We start from the raw sequence: 27237 nt of genomic DNA on the forward strand, positions 1-27237 counted from the left end.
TCATTCCCACTAAAAAAGAATGCCAATCAAACCAGAATACTTAGTTTAATTTATAAGCTAGGATAGACAAAGAAAGGGAGGTTGAATATTTGATAATGATAAGCTTACTGATGAGAACTTTTAGTTTCATGATTATACATTCTCAGTAAGGCAAGAATATTATAAACCCAACAAAGGCAGTCATGAGTTAAATGGAAATTAAGGAATTAACTAAATTACTATCCAGAATCACATCAAGAATCGAAAGTCAGGGCTGGGGTTGTGGCTCAGTGGTCAAGCGCTTGCCTAGCATGTGTGAGGCACTAGGTTCGATTCTCAGCACTACATTAAAAAAAAAAAAGGTCCCTTGACAACTAAAAATATTAAAAAAAAAAGAATCAAAAGTTACATTCTTGTCCTAATCCACAGTTTATTAGCAGCATAACCTTAACTATGTTAAGTTATTCCTCTAAATCTCAATTTTCTTGATTGCAAATGGGGATAACTTACTTCACTGTATGCCTTACCAACTTTGCTTGGATATTATAAGGGTAAAATGGGTAACAGATGGGAGAATGCATTGATCCTTATATGCTATACACAAAAGCTGATGTATGTAGTCTAATAAGTATCAGTAATGTGCAAAAGTCATACCTCTAACCCAGAGTGTCCCTCTGATTCCCAATCTCTGTTAGGGAAGGAATAAACCCACAGTGAAGATTTTAGTAAGATCTTACCTTCCAGTATTATAACTACTGTATCCCAGATGATGCGAAATGTTGTGAAAGCCACAAGTAATGAAAACACATATGTACAGATGGGATCAGCAATCTTGTATTCTGGCTAAAAGGTAAAAGATCAAAGTTATAAGATTAAATATGGACAGACATAAAATACTGTAAAGCAAAGCAAGGTGTACCTGTTCTTTGGCTTTCTTTAACAGGATTAAAGAATACCATTTTGTTTGTAACTGGGGCTTGAACCCAGGGCACTCTATCAATCCTTTATATTTTTTATTTTGAGACAGGGTCTTGCTCAGTTGCCAAGGTTGGCCTCAAATTTGCAATCCTTTTACCTTGGCCTCCAAAATTACTAGAATCACATGGGTGTACCAAAGCTTGAGTAGAGAATACATTAAAACTTGGATATTGTAAAACTATTTCCAGAAGTTTAATCACTTGTTCTATTATTCTTCTCTGTGCCTTCTCTAAATCTTCTACCCAGAATCATAAAATATTGAACCTGGTGAGGTGGTACCATTGTGTTTACTACTAATAAAAAGAAATGTATTACATCATGCTAAGTGAAATAAGCCAGACTCAGAAAGTCAAGGATTGAATGTTTTCTCTCATATGTGGAAACAAGAGGGAGGAAAAAAAAGGAATAAAAAGGGATCTCATGATAATAGAATAGAGCAAAGGGAGCAACAGGAAGGGGACTGAGAAGAGATGGGGATAGACATGGGAAAGTACTGGGGAAAAAATCAACTAAATTATGCTATGTCTATGTATAAACATACCATAATGATCCCACTTTTATATATAATTATAATGCACTAATTATACATGGGAGACGAGTAGAGTAAGGCAAGAAGATCAAAGGGAGAGAAGGTAAGCAGAATTACTGAGGAATGAGATTGATCAAATTGTTATATACACATATGAATATAGCAAAATGAATCCCACTACTGTGTATAATTATAATGCATCAATTAAAAACAGGAAACTAAGTAGGGCACTGTGGTGCACTCCTGTAATCCCAGTAGCTCAGGAGGCTGAGATGGGAGGATCATGAGTTCAAAGCCAGCCCTAGCAAAAGCAAAGTGCTAAGCAACTCAGTGAGACCCTGTCTCTAAAAAAAAAAAAAATACAAAATAGGGCTGTGGATGTGGCTCAGTGGTCCAGTGCCCCCAAGTTCAATCCCCAGTTGCCCCCTCCCCCAAAAAAGGAACTATACTTATTGATAGCCCATTAAACTTACACCAATACAAAATGAATAGAACTGGCACTGGTGTCCAGCATACTGATAAAAGAAAATCATCTTTAGTTTTAATGCTGAAATTAAATACAATTCAAAATAGGAAAATCAGAAATCATATTACCTTGAAACGTATGATGTATGCAGCTATTAGCACACCAACACTCTGTACCAAATCTCCCAAGGCATGCACAAATGCAGCTCTTACTGCCAGGCTATCCTGCCCATGGCTATGTCCACCAGAACCTGTGGTAGGAGAATTTGAAGGCAGGGAGTGGGAATGGGAGTGATGGTGACCAGACTGGTTCAACAGAAACCCCATTCTGTTAAAAATAAAAGAAAATATTATTTTCCCAACAATTATTGATAAAAATATTTGTTACTGTCAGATACAAATGAGGCAACATGGAACTCATTCATTTAATAAATATTTGAGAACCTATTTTATATCAGGTAAATAAGTGCTTAAGTCAAAACAGTGAATCAGACATATCTATGCCCACACGGAGCTTATGTTCTAGTAGAGAAGGCAGAGAAGCAAGCAAACACATAATGTACAGCTGGTGATGTGAAATGCTTTAAAGAAATATAAAGCATTGTAAGGGGATGGAAAAATGGGTGGGGGAAGTGGTCAGAGAAGGCCTCTTTCAAATTTCATTTAAGCAGAGACCTGAAGGAAGTTAGAGAGTAAATGGCTGAAAAGTGCTCTAGGTGGAAGAATAGTAACATAAAAATGTGCTCCATATATTGAAAAAAGATGGTCATTGTGACCAGAATAAAGTGAGCAAATGTGCTAGGAGATGAGTTGGAGAGCTATACACAGGATAGGGTCTTTTGATTTTATTTTAAGTATGACTAGAAGCCACTACACAGCCTCTGGTAAACTATGATTAGAAGACCATCTTGTTTGTTGTTGTAAATACTGTTTTACCATATCACAGTGATGTTCATTTGTTTACACAATGAACATGATTGCTATTGTTTTGAAACCACAGGGCTGCAGCTTCTAAAAAGAAGCTGCATAGCTCTCAAAGTTTAAAATATTTACTATCTTGCCTTTTCAGAGAAAATTTCCTGACCTCTGGTCTAAATGATTAAGTGTATAACTTATAATCTTGTGGCTTGTAAGGAAAAAAAACTGGCAGTTAAAAATAAAACCCAAACTAGTTTAACACCTAAGTATCCTAAAAGTTAAATAACAAAATACTTTGTCCTGCTTAAATTCCTGATTTTTAGCCAAACCCCAGTACATCTGAGCAAGCTAGAGGACTTTATAATATTCAAAGTTTTTTATTAAAATTAATAAGAAAAATTAATGTTACATAATTTTAAATATGTGAAAATATCACTTCACCATATGAATGCACATCTAGTAGTCTCTAAGTTCATAGTATCTGAAAATATTAATGTGAAAAAATGCCAAGCTTACATTATATTAATTGCAACTCCAACAGCAGCAGTGATGAGCATTATATCTCCATTTATTTCATAGTTCATATGGATAGTTCTTTGCACAGCTTCATATAAGAGGAATCCCATAAGTATATATATCAACAGCACACTAATCATAGCTGACAAAACTTCTAGAAGGAAAAATATATAAAACAAATATATACTCAGCATTTATTACACTTCAATTAATTAAACATTGTACATTTTTATATTTTCTTTTCTCTAGGAAGGTAAGAGCACTTTGTAATTTTTGTCACAAAATATTTCTTTTTAAAAAAATATTTACCATTTGAATTATCTGAATCCTCCACTAATTTACCACCTCTCCACTTCCTACTCTCTATTCATTATCTCTTCAGTGTCAAATTTTGTAGACAAATATTTATAGACTATACACAAGGTAAAAAAATAACAAAGTGGGAAAAATATTTGTAATTACAGACAAATTACCTAATATTAAGAAAGTATACTTAAAAATGAGTAACTAAGTAAGCCAGAAGAAAAACCAGTAAGGAATACAAACAGTAATTCACAGCAAACAGAAATGTCAAAATTCTCAAAATCAGTCATAAAAAAAGAAATTAAAATTAAAAAATCGATCCCTTTTCTCCCTTTCAACTGAATTGGCAAAAATTAAAAAGTTTGATAGTATCCAGAGTTAGCAAACCTATACTGGAGGAAACATTGTGTGGTTTTACCTTTTTTGAAGGTCAATTAGCAAAACTAATCAAAATTTAAAATGCATATATTCCTTGATTTGGCAATTCTACTTCTAAGAATCTACTAGTGTACCAGCATATTGTGTACACTTCCATCTGTAAAAAAATATCCACAGTTTTTTCACTATAGCATTGGCTTATTATAAAAAAAAAACTGGACATGTTAAATGCCCACCAAAGAGAAATTTAATGAATAAATTTTGATACAGACACAGACAGTGGGGATACCAGAGAATCATTTGTTCAAGAAAAAATAAAAATCAGGAAAATTGATAGTCGTAAGACAGACAAGAAAGTATTACATATGGGAAATGGAACCTGAAGCTTAGGGGATTTACTTTATATTCTTTTTGGTAGTGTTTGAAATGTTTTAAGGATTTACCACAAACACATGTTAACAGACTAAAGAAAAACAGAATTTTAAAATATGTAGTATTCAACGTACCTTGATTCAGGCTTTCTCCTCTAGAATCATATACACATGCCAACTGAGTTGCACATGTGCAAAATAAGGTATGCTCTGAGTCTATTCATTAAACATTGTACATAACAGCAAATGATTAGTAGGAGCCTTGTAACACAATACTATGTAGTTGTGGAAATAATAAGAAAGCAGGTTGGAGATGTAGCTCAATGGTATAGCACTTGCCTATTGTGCACAAGGCCCTTAGTCTCATCCCCAGCACAGCAAAGAAAAAAAAAAAAAGAGTAAGAAATTTTATTCTGATGTCCAAGACACAGTGTTATATGTAAAATAGCAAAGTATACAAAGTATGTACAATATGTTACCATTTGTATAACACAGAAAATATAATCATCTGAAAATGCAATCTCTGTAAAGATTATAAAAAACACTGGTTTCCTTGGGTGAGGAGAACTGGCTGGGAGACTTGGATGACTTTATACTATATATGCTTTTGTACCATTTGAATTTTCTGCCATGTGAATATGAAGTAAAAATAATTCCATCTTTTCAAAATAACAAAATATGGCAATGTGAAGTACATTTTAAAATAACTAATACTATATCAAATAAATGCTGATTGCAAAATAATAAAAGCAGGAAAATATTTTAATTTTTTTTTGGGGGGGGGTGGTACTGGGAATTGAACCCAGGGCTTTCTACTACTGAGCTACATCTCCAGTCCTTTTTATTTATTTTGAGACAGGGTCTTGCTAAGTTGCGAAGGCTGGCCTTGAACTTCTGATTCCCCTGCCTCAGCCTCTTAGGTGGTAGGAAGTGTGTACCACCACATTCGGCTAGGAAAATACTTTTTTGTATGAGGTATTGAACCCAGGAGTGCTTAACCACTGAGCCACATTTCCCAGCCCTTTTTATTTTGAGACAAGGTCTTGATGAGTTGCTTAGGGCCTTGCTAAATTGCTGAGGCTGGTTTTGAACTTGTGATCCTCCTGACTCAGCCTCCTGGGCTGCTGGGATTACAGGTTTGTGCCACCATATCTGGTTCCTAGTCCTTTTTCTTTTTTTATTTTGTGCCTGGCCAAGAAAATACTTTACTTTCTCCTACATTTTTATTGTTGCATTATAGTTGTACATATTGATAAATTTGTTGTTACATATTCATACATGTACACAATATAACAATATAATTTGGCCAATGTCACTTCCCAGGACTTCCCCCACTCCCTACCCAACTCCCATCCCTTGGTCCCTTTTCTCTACTGATTTCCCTTTGATTTTTAGGAGATCCACCCCACCTTTCTTTTCCTTTTTCCTCTCTAGCTTCCATATATGAAGAAAACATACAGCCCTTGACTTTCTGAGTTTGATTTATTTCACTTAACATGATGGTCTCTAATTTCATCCATTTCAGGAAAATACTTTTAAAGAAAACTTTTCCTGTCAAGAAAACAGGACATTAATCCTATTAAGTGTTAAAAAGAAAAACAATCTAAAAAACTGTTATCTTGGATGACTCATTGTTCAAAGGTTCCAGGTAGTTCAAGTATGTTGGACTTTGATATACTTTCATCCCAATTTATAAATTACAATGCTGTGAAATTATCTAGTGTTAAGAGACTTTTCCCCAAAGACAAATAATTAATTAGTAGCCAAAACTTCTTATATAAAATTCTGTGTATCAACAGAACAGATGTTGCAATAAGACAAAGAAAATCTCATACAAATACTATTCAAAATTGTAGTCTACCTATTCCCGACATACTGGTATTCATACTTTGAATGGCATATAAGAGCTGTAGAAGACAGGAAAAAGTCAACTGAAATATAAAGCTAGTGCTGTGCATTCCTATAATCCTGGTTGCTTGGGAGGCTGAGACAGGAGGATTGCAAGTTAGAGGACAGCCTCAGAAACTTACTTAGCAGGGTTCTAAGCAACTTAGTAAAACCTGTCTTTAAAAAAATAATAATAATAAGGCTGGGGATGTAGCTAAGTGGTAAAGTGCCTCTGGGTTCAACACCCAGTAATATCCCTCCCCCCAAAAAATATATAAAGTTTTGAAGAGAATTTCATATTAAGTACAGGCAGTAAACTCTTTAAGGATACAGAGAGATTTGCATATAGCAGGTACTCAAATGTTTACAGATGAATTTGTAGAAAGAAGGTAGTCAAAGGCTGACAAAGGGCAGATGATAAAAGGCTATCCAGTTTATAAGTTTAAGCTAAATACACACAATAGGTTATATACTAAATCCTTTCAAACAAGGAGTAAACAGGTTAAAAGAAGTTGTAAGCCAAATAAAAGGTGGAAAACACATGAACTTTCTTGTCAAGTTATAACTGCTTATGGTAAAATACATCTGTATAAATAATATGAAGAAAGAAGACAATTTAATAAACCCAAATGTCAAAATTCCATGTGCTAATGATAATCTCCTACTAGTAAGAGAACCTCAATCAGGTAGCAAGGCTCAAGTTAGCAACTAGGCCACCATAGTTTTTTTTAACATTTTAGTGAAATATTATTTTATGTTTTTTTTATATATGACAGCAGAATGCATTACAATTCTTATTACATATATAAAGCACAATTTTTCATATCTCTGGTTGTATACATAGTATATTCACACCAATTCGCCTCTTCATACCTGTACTTTGGGTAATAACAGGTTTTAAGAAAGACAGTGGATGCAGCCCTGCAGGGCTAAAGTGGAAGGAAGGGTGAGAGGCCAGCATGGATCCCTCATCCAATCAGAGTGGGCTAGGGCAGGATCTAGGGTGGGGGCCTGCTACAGAACTTATGAGTGCCTGGTTTTGGATAGGAATGACAATCTGGTTTACAGTGAAAGTGGCATCAGTCCAGGGACTGCCTTATTCTAGACTTAAAGTTTACATCTTACTTTCAGTCAAGAGGATTGATAAGCTAGATTTGTCTAAAATGGAGAAATTTAACAAATTAAAACTGAAGAAAATATTGAAGAAAACAAAAAAATAAAACAAAGTAACAAAACCCAAAATACTCTTCCCTCAAAGAAAACTATCCTGCATGAGAAAATGTGTCCAAACATCATAAAATGGAGATCTCCTCTAAAGAGCAATTTTTTTCCAACCACAAATCTTGGTTTTAGGATTCTTTTGTAAACCTGTGTAAAGAAATTTTAGGCACTATACGGCTTCTCACCTGTACTCCCTGGCTAAGAAGTTAACAGTAGTCAATGTTCCCTTAAATTTATTTTTAAATCTCCCACTGATATATAAATAAATTTCAGATGGAAGATGATAAGATGCTGTCAATAATCTCACCATTGATGACTTTTGTGTGTGGAGTCCTTGCCCACCCCCTTCAAAGGGCAAGTCAATTTTAACTTAGAATGGGTTCCTTCACTGATACAAACACACACACACAGGGTGTTTTTTTTTTTTTTCCCCTGTACTGGAGATTGAACCCAGGGGCACTTAACCACTACAGAGTCACATCCTACTACTGAGATTTTCAATTGAGAAGTGTAGTGATCTAGCTAAAAATGCTAATAGTAGTAATGTGATTGTTCATTCTGATAAAACAAACAAAAAGCTCTTTCACTACAAATAAATTAAACTTTGGATAAATACTATGAACAGGGCTAATTAGGGTTTAAAAATTGTGTTTCATAGTATATTTAATGTGATAGAATACAGATAAGGATAGGCAATTCCTTTTCCCTAGCAGCATTTAAGAAAAGGAAACTTTCAATCAACAACCAAATTATGACCTGTTTCAATTTTCTCGTTCTTGGTTGGTACCTAGACACATAACTTGCAATTAAGCTTTCCAGGACAAAAGGAATGCCTATCAGATGGATTTTTTCGTTTTCTTAAATGAGACCTAGGAAATCTCACAATTGAACACTAGATTTTGTAAAGTTACTACTCCATTACCTTTAGATAAATCTGAAAGATTAATTTCAATCTAAATGGAAATTTAACATAAATTTAAAACTATGGAAAAAGATTTTATACAATTGCTATTACAGTAGTTATATTTGCCACTTTATACATATATAATTAAAATCGTTACATCTGGCTAAACTGTGGCGTTTAGAGAAGGGAGTAGGATGAGTGAGTATGTGTTTTTGCTACAAGATCACTTAGATCTTCTCATTCATCGGAAATATAAACAAATATTTATGGCCAAAGATCTAATAAAGACTAGAATACATTCTGAATTTCACATACAGAGGATAAAGAGTTTTGGTTTTAATGGCTAATAAATGCTAAAAGAAAAAGAAAAGAATGGAAGAAAATAAATGATTGTCAAGTTTTGATAGTAATATAAAACATGAAAACTGCTTATTGCACATTTAAAAACAATAGTAAAATACCAAAACTAGAGGTTTTCAAGTTCATAAGAAAAACACTGAAGTCCTTCTTCATTATTTTCCATAATAATCTTTCCATAGCATTTCCTATAACTTATGATTATATTTGTTTATGTATATTCAATACTGTTTGTCTCGCCACCCTATTATTCATTATTCAACAGGTAACTGTTGGGCAACCATTCAGTGAATGAATAATAATTTGCCTCAGCTGTGTAAACCGCATACAATTAAAACATGTTTTCATGGGTGAGGCATAAATGTATTGGACTACCACAACTGTTAGCTTCTCTAATGCTATGATGCCAATAATGAGTATATTTTACTTAAATTACATGAACACTTGTCTTTCTATTGTCTCAAAGAACTATATACAGTATAGCAAAAATCTAAAGTTGTGTTTCAGAGGTCTATAAAAATGAATAGAGAGTGGAGATGCATCCTCTTTTCCACTTCCTTTTATGATATTTCTCTTTTCTACCTTTCAATGGAAGACAGGAAGAAAACAAAAGGAAAAAGAGTGGACTATATTGGATTTGTCTAAGAATTCCAAACTAGCATTTATATTTCAGCTCAGCCACAGAGGTCCTTCCTACCCTCAGACTGAAGACATACCGGATTTTTGGTGGCCCACTGTCACTATCAGAAGGCCAAGCTAAACACCAGGGTTTGTCTTTGGATTCGCTCACCTTTTATTCTAAATAGTATCTCCTACTGCCTTCTTACCACTCCCCCTCACCATATACATGGTGCCAACTATTCTCAAGTTGATGATGGCTATCCAATGTTGACCTCCTTACTTATGTCTTCCTTCTGCTTCAATAAAAATTCTCATATCTAAGAAGTTCTAGAACTCTACTCTTTTCTTATAAAAGTTCATGTGATGTGGTTAAAGTCCCAATAAGATATGAATAATTACTAGACATAACTCTTGTCATGGGTAGGATGAAGCGGTTAAAATGAATCACAACTAGGAGAAGAGATTATGATTTTTTTTGGCTGTGGATATGAGAAGATTTTTTTAGCTGAATATTTTCTATTCCTTTAACATCAGAGGATGAAATAACAAATTATGTGGGACTAGAAATGCAACCATATACTTGCTCCAGGATGACCTGTAATCTAGCCAGATTTGCCCAAGGTCTTTGCACAGTACATACAGCTATAAAAGACTTCTATATTGTCACTTTGCCATTAACCTAGGTTGATGATCTGCATTACTACAGCTCAGAAATTGCATTCTATTCCAAATACAAAACAACTCTGCTTACTACAGTCCTCACATGATCATAATCTTTAATCAGCACAATCTCTTCAGCCCAAGATCTGGGAAAAAAGCCACATAAATTAAGTCAAATTACTTTCACAATCCAAAGGATAGAAGCAGAAAGCAAGAAAGTAAGCAAGAGAATGGGCTATTCTCTTCAGAATGCCACTTCTCCTATTCCTATTCCTCCTGAGGATTTGTGAGATTTCTTTACGTTCTAAGTTTTATTAGCTCTCAGAATAAGGTGACATAAAATAAATTGGATCAAATAAATACAGACACTTAAAAATAACCCACATTTGGCTCCTATCCTGGCTCCTAAACCATAAAAAACTGCTATTGCAGTTCACTGAAAAGAAAGAAAGAAAAAAGAATTTTACATTATCTGTGACTCACATGAAGGGAAAAAAGAGAAGCAATGAAATAAAACTGACTCCTAGAGCAACCACTTGTGCTTATCCCACAAATCTAAAAATATCTCTCCACCTTGAATGAATGATTTTTGTTAAAATGAACTTTGTTATATTGCCAAAAAAGTTCAAAGACGTAAGAGTAAAAAAGCACATCCTTAAAAACTGTTATTTAATCATCAGAGTGAATCATCTTACTTTTCTCCTACCACCTTGTTGAGACAGTTATGTGGAGACAGTAAGCACTCTGATAAGGAGAACGGAGAGGAGGCCCTTTGGAACATGGAACATTTTGAGATATGAAAAGTTTGGCAGGCAAAAGAGGAAAAGAAAAGAAGAAGACTGGAACTTTCATTGGGAATTTACTAGGTCGTTGACATGTTAGCTACTTTATAAACCTTACCATTTATTATTCACAATTCTGCAATATGGGCATTATCATCACTATTTTACAGAATAAAACTCCTACTCAGATTAACTTCTCTCCAACAGTTCATATAGAATTCATATATGAACCAAAGACATGGCTACAAAGTTCAAAAGTGATAAGTACCAAAGCAAACAAATAGGACCAGCACCTTACTGAGATAAGGCAGAATTTCCCTTCTGATTAATTTCTTCCTGTACCCAAAATGACCTATAATCAAGTTGTGCCATCTAGATATGATATGCCAACAATTAAATAAAATTTTATAGTTTAGTCTATGACCATGGCCAGTTTTAGAATTAGGGATATAATTTACATCAACACAAATGATTTTTGAGGATTAGAAACTATATTAAATTATTTGTTCCATAGCTTTCATGACCTTATTTACTCAGCTTAAATATGCAATGGTTTGATTAATAATCTCTTACACAGAACTTATTATTACCAGACTCAACAGTATTATTACCTGTTTCTGTCCCTGCTTAACTCGTGGTCTCGAAGGAGACAGTTTCATAAAAAGAGAAAAGATGTGAGAAATGCTGTTAGGCATGTATAAACTGTTATGATAACACAAAAAGGAAACAAACTGAGAGAATGATACTACCATATCTATCATTCACAGACCCAAACTCTTCTTTGTATAAATCTAAAATCAGTAAATAAAATAGGGGCAATTTCATTATAAAACCAATTCGTCATTATATATTAATATATTAGTTGCTTTATAAGACTTCATTTGTTGATAATTTAAACACAAATTTCAGGAAATATATGTGTCCATCACAGTTTCTATACAACTTTACATGTATACTATGTTTTTAATGAATGTCACTAGCTAGTGTGAATTAGATGTATCAGTTGTAATTTGACAGTATTATAAGTGAATATTAAAAACTCCTAGCTAGGCATAGGGGTGCATCCCTATAATCCCAGTGGCTTGGAGGGTGAGACAGGAGGAGTGCAAGTTCAAGGTCAGCCCCAGCAACACAGTGAGCCCTATGCAACTCAGTGGGAATCTGACTTAAAGTACAAAAATAAAAAAGGGCTTAGAATGTAAGTCAGTGGTAAAGTACTTCTGGGTTCAGTCCCCAGTATCAAAACCAACCAACCAAACAAACAAACAGACCAACCCTTCCCTTATTACAGAAGGAGAACCAAAGGCATAGTAAAGCTAGTTACTCTATATCAGCTAAACAAAAGAAGATCAGAAATTGGATCATAATTTCCTCATTTCAGTATTTTATTCAGTAAAAGCTAATCTTTGGGTTACTAAAGAAACAGAAACTTTCTTCTTCCTCACACCAGACCATTTGAAGGAGCTGGAAGTTCACTCTAGACAGTACTTAATACTGTGAAGCTAATTCTCTATAAAGGAAATTCCAGATTCAGTCTCTGAACTGCCCAAGGAACTGATGTAGAAGATAGAAAACAAATGTAATAGCATGTGTCATTGTCACTATTTTACTACCAAGTAGAACTGTCTCTTCAATTTCCTTTATTTCTACTTTCTTAAGAAACATTCTAATCATTCTCATATGGGTGAGAACCCATTATCTTTTGTACTTAAAAACTATTTATAGGCATAAATCAGTATCAAAAATATTTAGGAACCTAAAAGAAACCAAAGGTAAGAGTAGAAGGCAATAGGAAGTCCTCTTGCTTGCTTCCATTGGGCTCACAGCATTTCTGTTCTCTTAACCCATTTTGTCCCATTATCCCAGATGTGGAACACCTATAAAAAACTTAAATTGAGCAAAAAATATACCATTTATGGTAATTTGAAATGATTATTATGTTTTTAGAAGTCTACTCTTGAGAAAAGTAACAGGTGAATGATTAGAAAAATAAATTTCATATATATGAAAAATATTTATATATAACAAATATATTAAGGATATACAAATATATATAAAGAACATATAAGCTCTACATTTTGTTTCTAACCTATTTTAATGCACTTGTGTTAATTTTGTTGAAATATTCACAAAATTGAAAACTTGGGATTTAATGAGTTAAGGAAAAAATCTAAACTCCATTTTTTCTCTTGCACCTAAAACTAGTGAATATGATTTGTACCATATTATGATGAAATTTAACCCAAAATTTTAAAGATCAGATAATCTGTAGTTTTTAATAGTCTTTCTAGATATATACGTATAAGCTACATATATGCCTTGAATTAACTTTATTTTCTCCCAAAGAATAAATGAAGCTAATTAAAGAATAAATGAAGGCTGTTTTGAAGTACTAGACAGTGTTCTAAGCACTTTACAAACTTCAACTCATTAAATATTCTTTTTTGTTTTTAATTTTTTTTGTAGTTGTAGATGGACAGAATGCCTTTATTTTATTTGTTTATTTTTATGTGGTGCTGCAGATCAAACCCAGTGTCTCATGCATGCTAGGCAAGCATTCTGCCACTGAGCTACTGCCCCAGCCCTCATTAAATATTCTTAATGACTCTAAGAGATAGGCACAATTATTACTATACTCTTACAAACAGGAAATAGAGACACAATGATGTTAGGTAACAACCCCAAAGTTACACTGGTAGGAAGCAAGGGAGCCAAGACTTAAGTCAAACCAGTGGTCTCTCTGTTGCCTTTCATGGGTACTTGCAAACACTAATCAAAAGGATATAATCAACTGGGCACAGTGGTGTTTGCCAGTAATCCCAGCAATTCAGTAGGCTGAAGCAAGAGGACTGTAAATTTGAAGCCAGCCTCTGAAATTTATTGAAACCCTGTCTCAAAATAAAAAATAAAAAGGGCTGGGATTTAGTTAGTGACAGAGAGCCCTGGGTTTAACTGCTAGTACCTGGACATAAGTATAAACAAATCAAAAGCCTACAAGAGAATGTGATTTTTTAAAGTGGAAAATACACCCATAACAGAATTAAAATTACTATTATAATTAAATTATGGCTTGATAATTACTAATGTCAAGAGTGCATTTGGTTCTTCAACACAAATAGAAATTTCTAAAAAATCTAGTTTAATTTTCTGCTTCCCCATGTGGAATCCCAAGGTAATATCTTGTATTCGATTCTTAGTCAAAAAGAAGCAAAAGAATACTATTTTTATCTGAATAGCTAAGTGGTCATTCTTTAAGTTTGGAACTTTTAAGTCAGAAGTTTCTATGCATTTCTGAGTATAAAGTGATCTTCAAGAGGTAGAACTGTGCATACTTGCTGCCTCAGGTCTAGAACTGGGTATAGAGCATGTTGCTTTTTAAAAAAATTTTTTAATAAGAAGGAACACTGAAGAACAGAATATGAACATATATAAGTATCTATTTATATTTCCCCAAAGAAATGCTGAAAGGATAGCCCAAAAACTAATCCAAATGGCTTATTACCATGGAGTAGGACAGGAGGATAAGGTGGAGGGAACAGAAGTCTTCCCTCAGTAAACTTTGTATGGTTCACATATTTAACAAAATTAATTAACAACAAAACCCCCAAACTCTTTCCAACCCTTCATGTTATCAAAACAAAACAAAATTTAGTCACAATAACAACACACCAGAAGTTTCTCAGGGGTGCTTCTGCAGTGTTCTTCTGGACCTAAATCTCAAAGCGATGGAATTGGAGGTCACAAGAGCTGCATTGTTTAACTGTGTACAATGGAAGCATACCCTTCTTCCCAGAGTTTCAGATTATTCATGATATTTTGTGAAACCAAAACACCAACTGCTTTTGTTAACAGCTTTTTTCACCAAATTCTGTATATCTCTGTGTCTTCTGAGCTCCCCCAAATCAACATATTTATTTTCTTCCATTATTTCCACTATTACTTCATAGAAAAGAATAAGTGAAATAAGGTCTATATGTAGAAATAGCCCCATAAGCTTTTGTAATACAAAAGGAAGACCCCAAAAGTACTCTTTTAGTGTGAAGCTTGAATACCTTCCTGCCTCTAAAAAATACTCACCTATCTGTATCTTTAATAATTCTTTAATTATTTTTAGATGACTTTGAAAAATTGAGATAAAAATTCACTATTTTAAAATATACATGTCAATTGTTTTTAATACCTGTTTGAGGCTGTGCAACAACATCACCATTATCTAATTCTAGAACACGCTCATAACCCGTATAAGAAATCCGTTCCATAGTTACTCCCTTTTATTTATTTATGCACCACTTCCCTCCAACCCTGGGGATTGAGCCCAGGGCCTTACACATGCTAGGCAAGAAGTGCTCTACCACTAAAAAACACCCCCAGCCCTTTTTTTTTGGGATAAGGTTTCACTAAATTGCCTGGGCTAGCCTTAAATCTGTAATCCTCCTGTCAGCCTCCAGAGTAGCTGGGGTTACAGGTGTGTACCACAGTAACCTTTTATTTTTGAAGTTCTATTTTATGAGATTCTTAATAGCAGACCTTGTGGACCTTGCAGATTATTCTCTTATAATTTTAAACATTTTTTCCTGTTTTCATAATATCTATATTCTGGGAGACTTTCTTTTCTAGTCCTTCTACTGAAAAAGTATTTTAAAAAATTTCAGCAATAATACTTTTAATTTCAGATATAGCTCTTTCTTATATTTCTTTTTTAAAAAATATTTTTTAGTTGTCAATGGATCTTTATTTTATTTATTTATATGTGGTGCTGAGAATTGAACCCAGTGCCTCAACATGCTAGGCAAGTGCTCTATCACTGAGCCACAACCCCAGCCCTCTTATGTTTCTTTTTAAAAACATCTTGAATATGTTAATAAGATAATTTTGTACAGTAGCTGATAGTTCTGAGGGTAGGGATGCCAGGTGACTTCCCAACATGAAGACCTAGATATCCAGTTTTGCACTAGAAAACACAATGACTAAACAAGAACTAGATGCTGTGTTAAGATTAGGCTAAAGAGTAACAAAGAAGATGATGAACTGATTGATTTATTAACCAAGAGTAAAGAGTCCCTACAAAATAAAACTTCCAGATATTAACTCTGGTTCTTTGAGATAGTTTCTGCTGAATATAAAGTTAATGGCAACTTCTGGATTCTATGCAAATGCTATCTGGGTATATGGTACTTCATACAATAGTTTAGGTAATAATTTTATACATATTTTCAAAGTAAGTAAAAAAAAATAGAAAAGCAAAGAGGCAGAGCTGTACAGATAACAATGTATGATACTGACCCCTCTTAAACATTAATATCTATTAAAATTGGCAATAAAAATGAGTGCATTTTTGGAATTATGTTGACACATGGATGAAATGAAGGTCAGGAACACAGTATATGTTGTACCTGCTATAATAGTGCTTAAAATCTAGGCTTAGTAGCTTTGGCTAAAATTTCTAAAGTGAAAGGAAAAGCAATGCTCATTAGTGAGTTAAAACTAAATCATTATTTTCTTTTTAAACCCATATGGTTTTGCTTGGCTCAATACAATAAAAGTAAACATTTTACCAACATCTTTAGGACAGAAGGAACAACATTTGAGGATTAATGCTCACCATATAATTTTAAATGTGTGTAGCTGACTCGGCTAAATGTACGTTGGAAGTTTTTTTTTTTTTTTTTTTTTTGGTACTGGGGATCCAACTCAGGGGCATTGGATCACTGAGCCATATCCCCAGCCCTACTTTGTATTTTATTTAGAGACAGGGTCTCACTGAGTTGCTTAGCGCCTTGGCTTTGCTGAGGCTGGTTTTGAACTCATGATCCTCCTGCCTCAGCCTCTGGAGCCACTGTCATGCACCAGGAAGATAAGTTTTTGAATAAATATCACTTAACTATTTTCATTTGCTTTGTTCAAACAAGATATCACTATAAAGATTTTGGTTAATCAGGGTTACAGTTGTGGTTTTACCATAAAATATTATACCAAAAGAAACCTCAATTTCCTACCTAAGCGATGAAATCCAAAGGTGAATCTTCTGGTTGGTGACTTTGAAGACAGCCACAAAGCAAGCAGGGTAAGTATGATAGCACTTAGATCAGTTAACATATGAAGTGCATCTGTCATAATTGCTAGGCTATTTGCAATGTATCCACCTTAGAATAAGAGAGAGATGGAAGAAGAAACAAATTAATTAAAAAATGTAAGCAGACAAACCTGAATTATTTAACATCCTACAACACAAACTGTGAACTAAAATCTTTAACCTGTACAATTAAATTAAAGTATCCTCAATTTTATACAAATCATTAAATACATATATAGTTGTTTTTAGGTATCCACAGAGGATTGGTTTTAGGACCCCCTTGTTTATAAAAATCTGTGCATGTTCAAGGTCTTATATAAAATGATGTAGCATTTGCATATGACTTATGCATATTCTTCTGTATACTTTAAATCATCTCTAAATTACTTATGACACATAATACAATATAAAAGCTAAGTAATTATACTGTAGCTGGGCATGGTAGCCCACATCTGTAAACCCAGCAATGTGGGAGGCCAAGGCTCACAAGGATCACAAGTTTGAGGCCAGCCTCAGCAATTTAGTGAAGTCCTGAGCAACTTAGTAAGACCTTATCTCAAAAAAAATAATTGAAAGGGAGTTCAGATGTAGCTCAGGGGTAAAGTGCCTCTAGGTTCAATTCCCAGGACCACAGACAAAACAAAAAAAATAGTTACACTGTATTATTTACAAAGCAATGACAGGAAAAAAAGTGCATTAAGTACAGATGCAATCAAAATAATACTTTTAATCCATAATTGGTTGAATCCATGGGAACCCACTCCGTGGAGCACCCACTATACAGAGTTGTTGATAAAGTCCAGTTGTTCTATTAATAGATTCTCCAATGAGTCAAAGACCTTAAAAAAGTTAAGAACCACTAAATTTGTGGCAAACATATAAAGAAAAATGTATTTTAGCAATGCAGCTTTTGCTCATCCTACTAATTCTACTATTAGTGAATTAATAACTGTAATGTATAAATATTACAACAAAGTTGAAGAAAATCTGTTCCCTTGTTGAAGAGGTTGAACAGTACATTAAACTGAAGAAACCCACAAGATACACAACATAAAAGATAAAAATTAACTGATTCCTTCCAGGCATGGTGGTATATGCTCATAAACCCATCAATTTAAGAGGCTGTGGTGGGAAGATCTCAAGTTTGAGATCAGCCTCCTCAATAACTTATCAACATCCTGTCTCAAAAAACAAAATAAAATAAAGAAAAAAGAAAGGGCTAGGGTATAGTTTAGTGGTTATGTACTCCTAAACCCCCAGGATCCTCCAGCCCTGCCAAATGAACTGATTCCCTTGAATATGAATAGCAATGTCTCAAAACAGAGGAAGAAAAGGTAGTATTTAGAAAACATATTCTGATTGATGGCAATGTACAGGAAAAACATTGTTTCCACATGCTATGGTTTGAATATCCCCACCAAAACTTAGGTTGAAATTTATTTTCCATTGGGAGGTATTAAGAGATGGGGAACTTAATTTGACCTTTGGAAGGTTATTACAGTTAAATGAATTCAGAGGTGGGTCTCTATTTCAAAGCGACCCTGGATTTTTTAAGAGGAGAAATATGAGGACCCTATATCTCACAATGTGATGCCTGGCACTGCCCTGGAACTCTGAAAAGAAGGACATTACCAGATGTGGTCATCTGGTCTTGATTTTCCAGACTTCAACAAGTGAACCTTTATTCTTTATAAATTAGCCTGTGGTTTCAGTTATAGCAACAGAAAATGAATTAAAACCTTGATCATAGGGTTTGGTACTATCTGTGGTCTTACGTAGTCACTGGGGACTCTGGAATATATCCCTTATGGAGACTACTATATTTGAGTTATACTACATTTTAATTTTTTTTTAACTTTTCTCTCCTATTATCTATCATTTTTATTTTACTCTGACAGAGTACCTTAATCATCTGCTAACTCTTCTGTGAAGTTTAAAAAGTTCTATTATATTTTTATTGTTCAAAAGCTCTTTTCTTTACCCTTAATTTCTTTTTTAAGGCAGGCTATTCTTGTTTCTGGGATACATGTGCTTCTGATATCTTTGAGGATACTAATTACATTTATTATACAATTATAAATGAATGGTTCTTGAAAAGGTTTTAACTGGCTCTCCTTATTTTACCCACCTTCAAACACATTTCCAGACAGCTAAGTACAACCAATTCTGGGCCTACTTAGGTTTCTCTAGTGTAATAGTTCTCAAATAAAATGGTTTCTGGATAATAGGAGGCATACTCCCTGGGATTTATTAGAAATAAAATGCTCAGTTCCCTCCCAGGTCTATTTAATTTAGAATCTCTGAAGATGGGGCCCAGAACTTCGTGTCCCAAGTTCTCTATGTGATTCTGATGTACAGTAAAATTTGAGAAACCATTAACCCTAGAGTAAACTGGGCTGGTTCTCAGCCTTCCCCACTGCTGGATTTCTTGGGTCTCTTAAGTCAATTACCTCTTTAATCTGTTTCCTTCCCAGTTTTCAAATTTTTTATTACCATTTTCTCCTTTCCAGTATTTCTCCTCTGTGTGGATTTATACTGTTTTTCCCCAAAATCCTTTTATTGCAGTTTAAGAGAGGCTCTGGGATGAAGCAAAATTAGAAGAATGAGTTCAATTTGCCATCTTTACCTGGGAGTTTGTGTTCACTCAAGTGTTTTTGTTTCTAATAAAAATGTTGTAAAAATAACTGATAACGCTCTTACTAAATCCTATGGAATATCTTTGTCCTCATCTAATTGGACAATTTCAATCTATTTATTTTCACTATGATTTATAGTGGTCCACCCTTATCCTCTCAAGGGATACATTTAAGTTCCTTAGTGGATGCCTGAAACCTTGGATAGTACCTAATCCGACATATACTATTTTTTTAAACATATACCTATGATAAAAGTTTATAACTGAGAAGAGATTTTAACAAGAGTACATAATAAAATAGAACAATGATAGCAATGTAGTATAATCAAAAGTTATGTGTGGATATGCTAGACAAAGGGATGATTCACATTCTGGGCAGGACAAAGCAGGACGGTGTGAGATTTCATCACAATACCCAGAACAATGAGCATTTTAAAACTTATGAATTGTTTATTTCTGGAACTTTCCATTTAATATTTTTGGGCTGTGATTGTGGTTAATTAAAACCAAGGAGAGCAAAACCACAGAAAGTGAAATTGAGGATAAGGGGTGACTACAGTGTTCTCTTTTTTTGGATTTTTGGGACACTTGTTTGCCTCTGACTTTAAGTTAGAGTTCCTCAAAACTGAAGCTTTCTAGGTAATTTTACTCATTCCTGTGGCATCACATACTGCATCTCTCTCTACTTTGACCTCTCTTCTGAACCACAGACTCATATTTAATAGCCCACTAGACATCTCCACTTGACTATTCCATACATACGAAAACAACTCTTGAACCCTTGCCCAAATCCTGCTCTGCATTCTATTCCTGCTTCATAAATGGTGCCTTTCCACACACTGCACTGCTTAGGTAAGAAACTTCAGAATCACTTCCTGACATTTCTTTCTCATTAATCCCCACATCCAAATCATCAGCCAATTCTGTCAATGTTCCCTCTAGACTGTTCTCAAATCAGTTCATTTTTCTACATCTACTCTATAGTCTAAGCCAAAACTGCTTATCTGGACCTCTATAACAGTTTACTTTCACCCATTCTTGTACCCTCCATTCTCCACATAACAGCCAGAGTAATCTTTTGAAAAGACAAATGCCATCATGTTGCTCTCCTACTCAAGCCCTTCACTGGCTTCCCATTGTATTTAGAAGAAGAACTATACTCATCTCACTCAATGTGGCCTATCAGGACCTGCTTATCTGGTCCTGCTGCCTCTTTCCCACATGCTCACTACATTCCAGCCATACTGGCCCTCTTTTTAAGTTTCCTTTAAAGAATTGAAGACTTTAGAACCTTTGTACATGCTGTTCTCTTTGCCTGGATAACTTCTATTATTCTCTTTTGGTTTAAATGTACTTAGCTCATGCATAAACTATGTCCCACTGGTTTCTATGTCTTATAGTACATTGTTCTTTTTCTTCATAATACTTAAAACAATTTAATCATGTCTATTCATTTAATACCTTTTTTCTTTAGATGAAATGCTTCAGATAGTAGGAATCCTACTAGGTTTTTTTGGTCCATTATATATCTAGAACATGTAGTGGCATATAGTATATATTTAAAAAATACTTGCTGAATGAAAGAAGAAAAAATGGATGTTGCCCAATGTCCTAGAGCAAGTTAGTAGCAAAGCTAAGATTTAAAACCAAGTCTTCTCTTTCAGATCTTCAAATTACTTCATGTTTCATTACTACATACTTCCTATATGAGATGCTTTACTTCTAAGTCCTTTGAACATACTTTAATATCCTATTATAAAAACTTCTAAACAACATTCTGAATTGTTAATGTCTATACTAAGTATTATCATCTCTGTATTATTTAATAAGAGTTTCAGATTTGAAAATAAAGTCAGTATTTAAAAGGAAATACTTATTATGGTTTTCACTAAATAATAATTACCAAATTAGAGATTCTCAAAATGGGAAGTCAGGCCAATTATATCTTAATAACTTTCACTTAGGTGAAATAAACTCTAAAGTAAGGGGGAAAATTGTGGTTAATTACTTGAACTTCAAACATCACAAAGTCTGAATGTTTCAATATTCTTGTTGTATGAATTTGGGCAAATTACCAAATTTTAATCTGCTGAGATTGTGCCCCATCTGGACACAGTTTGCCCCTATCTTTGAATTTCTTTATAGCTTAAACATTTATAATTGTCTAACAGAGAAAAATTAATTCCACAAAAAATTTAATTATTGAATGTCTGCTTTGTGCCCATCTCTGTTTAAGGTTCTGGGAATTCAGCCTATATTTCAGTGCAGGAAGAGATACTAAACAAATAAATACACAAATAAGATAATTTCAGGTGCTGAGGGCTTTGAAAGTTAGAGATGGTAAAGAAGACAAAGAGTAACTTCCTTTAGTCTATCAGAAAAAGTCTCTCAGGTGTTTTCTGAGTCAAGAATTCAAGAAATTAGGGCTCGGCTTGTGGCTCAGGGTAGAGTGCTTGCCTAGCATGTGCGAGGCCCTGGGTTTGATCCTCAGCACCACATAAAAATAACTAAATAAAATAAAGGTATTGTGTCCAACTAAAAAATAAATATTAAAAAAAAGAATACAAGAAATTAGCCAAGAAAAGATATGGGAAAAGGAAATCCACATAAAACCCTGACCTATTAGTAGACCATGAAATTAGCATTCTAAGACATAAATGAACAAATATTAGGACACATCACCTAATTTTTATTTTAATTATACATGTGTTTACACACATGCATATGTGTACATGTACATACATACATATGTATGCATGAATGACAAGTCACAATGTTAAGTGCATTTCTCACTATTGAGAGGTCAGAAAAAAAAAATCACTGATGTAGAGAATCCAACCAGTTTGAAGGCATTAGGGTAAGGAAAAGCTATGTGAATCCTGAGAAGACAAAGATCAGTATGGCTTAAGTTAACACTTAAGAGGAATGATCTGCAATGAGGGAGGAAATGGGTATAATTTTTCTATGTAAAGCTTTCAGTCAAGCATTTAAAATCTAGACTACCAGCTAGTTCTCATCATGGTTCATCAAAGAGATAACATGAGAGGATCAGCTCCTTGCTTTAATGTCACTTTGTAAAAACTGTTACTAAGAGAAGTTGGCAATTATACTTGGCCCTCCATATCTGCAGGTTCTCTATCCTTGGATTCAACCATTCATGAATGGAAAACATCTGAAAAAAACAAAACAAAAACAAAAAAGCAAACCCAACACTGCATCTGTACTCAACATGCACAGACTTTTTCTTTTTTGTTAATTATTCCCTAAACAATACAATTTATATAGCATTTACATTGTATTTGGTACTATAATTTAGAGATGACTTAAAGTTTATGGGAGAATGTATGTAGGTTATATGCAAATAACTGCATCATTTTATATAAGGCACTTGAGCATCTTCAGATTTAGGTGAGAGGGAAGTCCTGGAACTAATCGCCCTTGGATAAAGAAGGGTGACTATGCACTACCCTAACAGTGAAAGTAACATCTAAGAATTTATCTTATACTGAAAATGTATTATTTGCAATAATTAAAAAATGAAAAAGAAAATCAAATTCATAGAACTGGTGGAGCCCTCTGGTTCATTTCAGAGTATCCTTACAATGAAAAACTTTCAAGTTAGTTGGTAGTATTGACTTTTACAAATCCATTGACTATAAATTCAAAAGGAAATGGTAATAAAGAGACTGAGTAAGTCAAACATAAGAAAAAAAAATCGGAAGTCTGGGACGTGGCTCTTCCATTAGCCACCAAAGTAGCCTCACAGTTTATTCAACCCATTTAGGCTTTCAGAATTCTTATGTGTGATTAAAAAGGTACAGCAGGTGTTCAATAATATCTCTTAATACTGTAAAATTCTACCGTTCTACTTTAGACTCATTTGCTACTTTTAACATTGCAAAAATTAATCTGGTGTTTTATCATGATTGTTTTTTAAAAGAGGAAGTTACACGATATACAATGAAGATAATATCAACTTTACAGTAAATGACACGGGCGTTTGAAGAACTAGAAGATAAAGGCACAGTTATCTCAGGAGGTTTCGGTTGTACTTACGGCTGATGCCCTTTAGAATCCTGTGGCTTTTTCACATCCTAAGATCAGTATCTTGATACATAACAAACTTCCTGAAAAGAAAGCTTAAATCTCAAATCATGTGTCACTAACTACAGCCTGACAAAGACTTCAAGGCAAAGTAAACAGAAAGTGAGTTGGCACACAACTCACCTACGAGTTCTCCAATCATGAAAAGCAAGTAAAGGACGGCGGCAATGGTCAACCTGGTTTTCACCTTTCTCTGCTTCACTAACTCTCTCCGTTTGCTGCAGTTGTCACAGGGGTCCACCTTCAAACTCAGCTGACTGTTGGTCAAAGGTAAGTCCTGATCCAATAAGGAATCATCGTCGGTCTGGAGGGCCGGGTGCGCCCCGTTGATAGGCCTTTCTGGGACTTCAGAGTCATCGTCGGCCACCACGACTCGAAGTTTATTAAACCGAGAAAGCCCCTGGTCGCCCACCTCGTCCGAGAAGTCAAAGGCGCTGGTGTCATTTAAGAACAGCGGCGCGTCGTCCTTCCTCAGCAGAGATTTGAGGCGCTTCCACGCGCCGGAGCCGGCCATGGCAGAGGTTCAGCGGAACCGCTGGGTGCAGGCGGCCGGCCGGCGGCCCCTACTTCACGGGCGCGCCGGTTCCCGAGGGCAGTGCCGCGCGTCCCTCTCCATCCTGTGGAAAACGAAACACGTTACCAATTAAAGGCGCCCCAACACTGCCCACAAGTTCCGAAGGCGCTGACTGCGGGGAGCAGGGCCGGCCCCAAGGCGCGGCCGGGGATCCGCGAGGGGGCGGCGCACCTACCTGGGGCGCCGCCGCTGGGCCACTGCTCATCTCCCCGCCCCCGGCCGGCTCGGCGGGGCCGGCTCGCGCTGTTCCGCCCGGGGCCGCGGGGGAGCGGAGCCGTGCTCAAGCCTGCCGCGCCTGCCGCTCAAGACCAGCTCCCGGGTCCGACAGGCTCGGGGCCCGGCGCCGCCTCTCTCCGCCCTGCGCGAGGCCGCGCGCGTGCGCCGGGCAAGGCGCGCGAGGGAGGGGTCGGCGCGAGGACACGCAGGCCCGCCGTACAGCGCTGGGCGCCCGCGGGGGCGGGGCGGGACGGGCGCGCGCGCCGAGCCCCCGGCGTCTCACTGCTGGAGCTGACGGCCTCCCGGTCCTTCGCGCGGCCGGAGCCCCGGCGGCTGTGCCCGGAGAGGGCGGGGCTTGGGCCTCCCTTCCACCTACCCCGGAGGCGTGTGCGCGCGGAGCTGGGGTTCGCGGGCCAAGTGGATGGGTTCGAATGGTCCAGCCCAGAGCTGGGCGTACCTACCTGGGGGTCATCCACTCAGAATCTCAGGACCGATCTTGATCGTTGATGCTCCGCAGAAAACAAATTTAGTGCTCTTGTACTGGGTGGGAAGCCAAGCAGCTTTTCTCTCCTGGAGTTACTACCTTTCTGGCAAATTGGCAAAATTTGATGCACAGCCAGGTCAATCCTATATGATCGGTTCTGTGACCTGCCCTATGTTTATTATGATTTTTTTCCATCAAATATGTGTTGTCCTCCTGTGTAATTTCTGCCACATTCCTTTTGCCGTTGAGGTATTACAATATGTACTAATCCCGAGCACAGAAAGTCTAGTAGCTATTTGGCCTTTGGTTCTGTTTGACAAATAACATAATAAGTTCTGAATAGTAGTTTCTGATTTAAACCTAAGTTTGAATGGCAAAATGGAAAGGCAGAGTGATCTCCTCTTTTCCCCACAAAGTCTCAAAGATTCATAATCTAGGTTTTCTGTGTGGATTCTAGGGGGTTCAGTAGATCTTTAAATGTAAAAATTTTTGAGTGTATTTTCCTTAGAGTTTTGATTTTATTTTTTGTTTTTGGTACTGGGGATTGAAACCAGGGGCGCTGAACTACTGAGCCACACCCCCAGCCCTTTTAATATTTTATTTGGAGACAGGGTCTCCTTGAATTGCTTAGGGCCTGGCTAAATTGCAGAGGCTGGCTTTGAACTCTGATCCTTCTGCCTCAGCCTCCCGAGCCGCTGGGATTACAGGCATTTGCCACCCAGGCCCAGTTTTCCTTAGCTTTAATCCATTCTCAAATGGAGCTAAGACTCAAGTTTAAAAACACTGCCAGGAGAATTCATTTATAGGTCAAACCCCTAGCTTCTACTTGGAGTGGAATTGTGAAGCAAACTCCTGTGTTTATGCATGTTATGTTTTTATAACAGTCAATGTGTCTTTCCAAGTTACAAGTCAGAAAAAATAAAGTCACATGAAACATTTTCCTCTGAAGGGTCAGTCAGATGACACCTCAGAATCTTGTATACTCAAGAGCAAGAGCAGTAACTGCTTCTGAACTCCATAGCAATCCCTCACTTTTTGAATGCTCACTACATTCCAGCAGAGTTATGGTCATGGAATTAAGTTATGAAACCTGAACAGAGACTCCATGATTCTAAAGTCATGAAGGAAAGAATGTTTCCCAAAATTTCACTAACCAAGACCCTCTGGTCTTAATCAGATGAAGGAAGAGAGCTTCTTGGGGATTGCTTTCCTAGCCCCAAATATCTTAATCCACCCAATTTTGGGAATAGGGTTTTAAAAATTTCACTTTGTTTTATGTCTGAAGTTTTATTAATGAGAGATAGAGATGAACAAAGTGAAGATTTCAGGAGTGTCATACTATCTTTAGAATAATTTCTTCAAATGATATTTCATGTAAGAAAAGGGGATGGATGATTTCAAGAAAAGATGAGGCAAGAGCATGGGTTGTTTTGTGCATTTACAGTAAGCTTTGTGGAGGAGGGCTGCAGTTCTGCATCCCACTGTGTTTTTACTATTTTGTCCAATGGATCCTGGAGAGAGTTTGGGGAGGACAACAAAACTCTATATGGTGATTGTTAAGGTAGATCCACAAATTCTATGATAGCTCTATCCCTCAAGAAGTGGAGCTTAATTCCCTTCCTCTTGTTTATACGGTTCTCTTCATGATAGCATATGACCTATAAAGAACAGAATATGGTAAAAGTGACTGTGACTTATGAAACTAGGTCATCAAAGACATTGCAACTGCCTCCTTATTCTCATTTTTGAATCATTTGCACTGGAAGAGCTGGCTACCATGTCTTCAGGAAAACTCAAGCAGCACCATGGAAAGGTCCATGTAAGGGGGAACTGAGGCCTTCTGCCAAGAGCCATGTGAGCAAACCATATTGGAGGTGAACCCTTCATCCCCAGCAAGGTTTACAAAAGACTTCACCGTGGGCAATGTTGACTGAAACCTCATGTGAGATCCAAGGCCAGAACCACCCAGTTAAGCTATTCTCAGATGACCCACAGAAACTTCCTGACATAATAAAATAAAATGTTTATTGTTTTAAAATTAAAAGTTTTGTAGTAGTTTGTCATTATGTAGTAGATAACTAATATACTATATATCAATCTTACTCTACAGCAAGAAAGACACTTATTATTTAATTACATGGGCTCTTGTTTCTAACCCCACCCTGAGACTAATGACATGATTTTTATCCTTGAGCTTTAAAAAAGGCTAAACAGTCTCCTGTGAATAGGTGTGGAAGGTAACCACCATTTGCAACCTTATTTCTATGCATTCAGAGTTTGTA

At 35.9% G+C, this 27237-nt stretch overlaps 1 protein-coding gene across 3 annotated transcripts in view; it reads right to left on the reverse strand.

Moving 5' to 3' along the window:
- Positions 1 to 24603, reverse strand: part of Slc30a4 (solute carrier family 30 member 4) — a 29982-nt gene extending 5379 nt beyond the window's left edge. The window contains exons 1-6 of one of the 3 annotated variants that reach the window (XM_034637305.2): positions 24431 to 24603; positions 23805 to 24298; positions 16866 to 17012; positions 3386 to 3539; positions 2081 to 2279; positions 717 to 822 (exon numbers count right to left, since the gene is read on the reverse strand). In XM_034637305.2, coding sequence (XP_034493196.1) covers positions 717 to 822; positions 2081 to 2279; positions 3386 to 3539; positions 16866 to 17012; positions 23805 to 24195 — 997 coding nt within the window. In that variant the 5' untranslated portion in view covers positions 24196 to 24298; positions 24431 to 24603. Of the gene's footprint in view, positions 1 to 716; positions 823 to 2080; positions 2280 to 3385; positions 3540 to 16865; positions 17013 to 23804; positions 24320 to 24430 lie in introns of those variants that run through there. The other 2 variants (XM_027926101.2, XM_071608219.1) reach the window with 2 other exon arrangements.
- Positions 24604 to 27237: the final 2634 nt, after the last annotated feature.

The sequence above is a fragment of the Marmota flaviventris genome, chromosome 2 (genome assembly GCF_047511675.1).
Source record: "Marmota flaviventris isolate mMarFla1 chromosome 2, mMarFla1.hap1, whole genome shotgun sequence".
In the NCBI taxonomy this organism is placed as follows: Eukaryota; Metazoa; Chordata; class Mammalia; order Rodentia; family Sciuridae; genus Marmota; species Marmota flaviventris.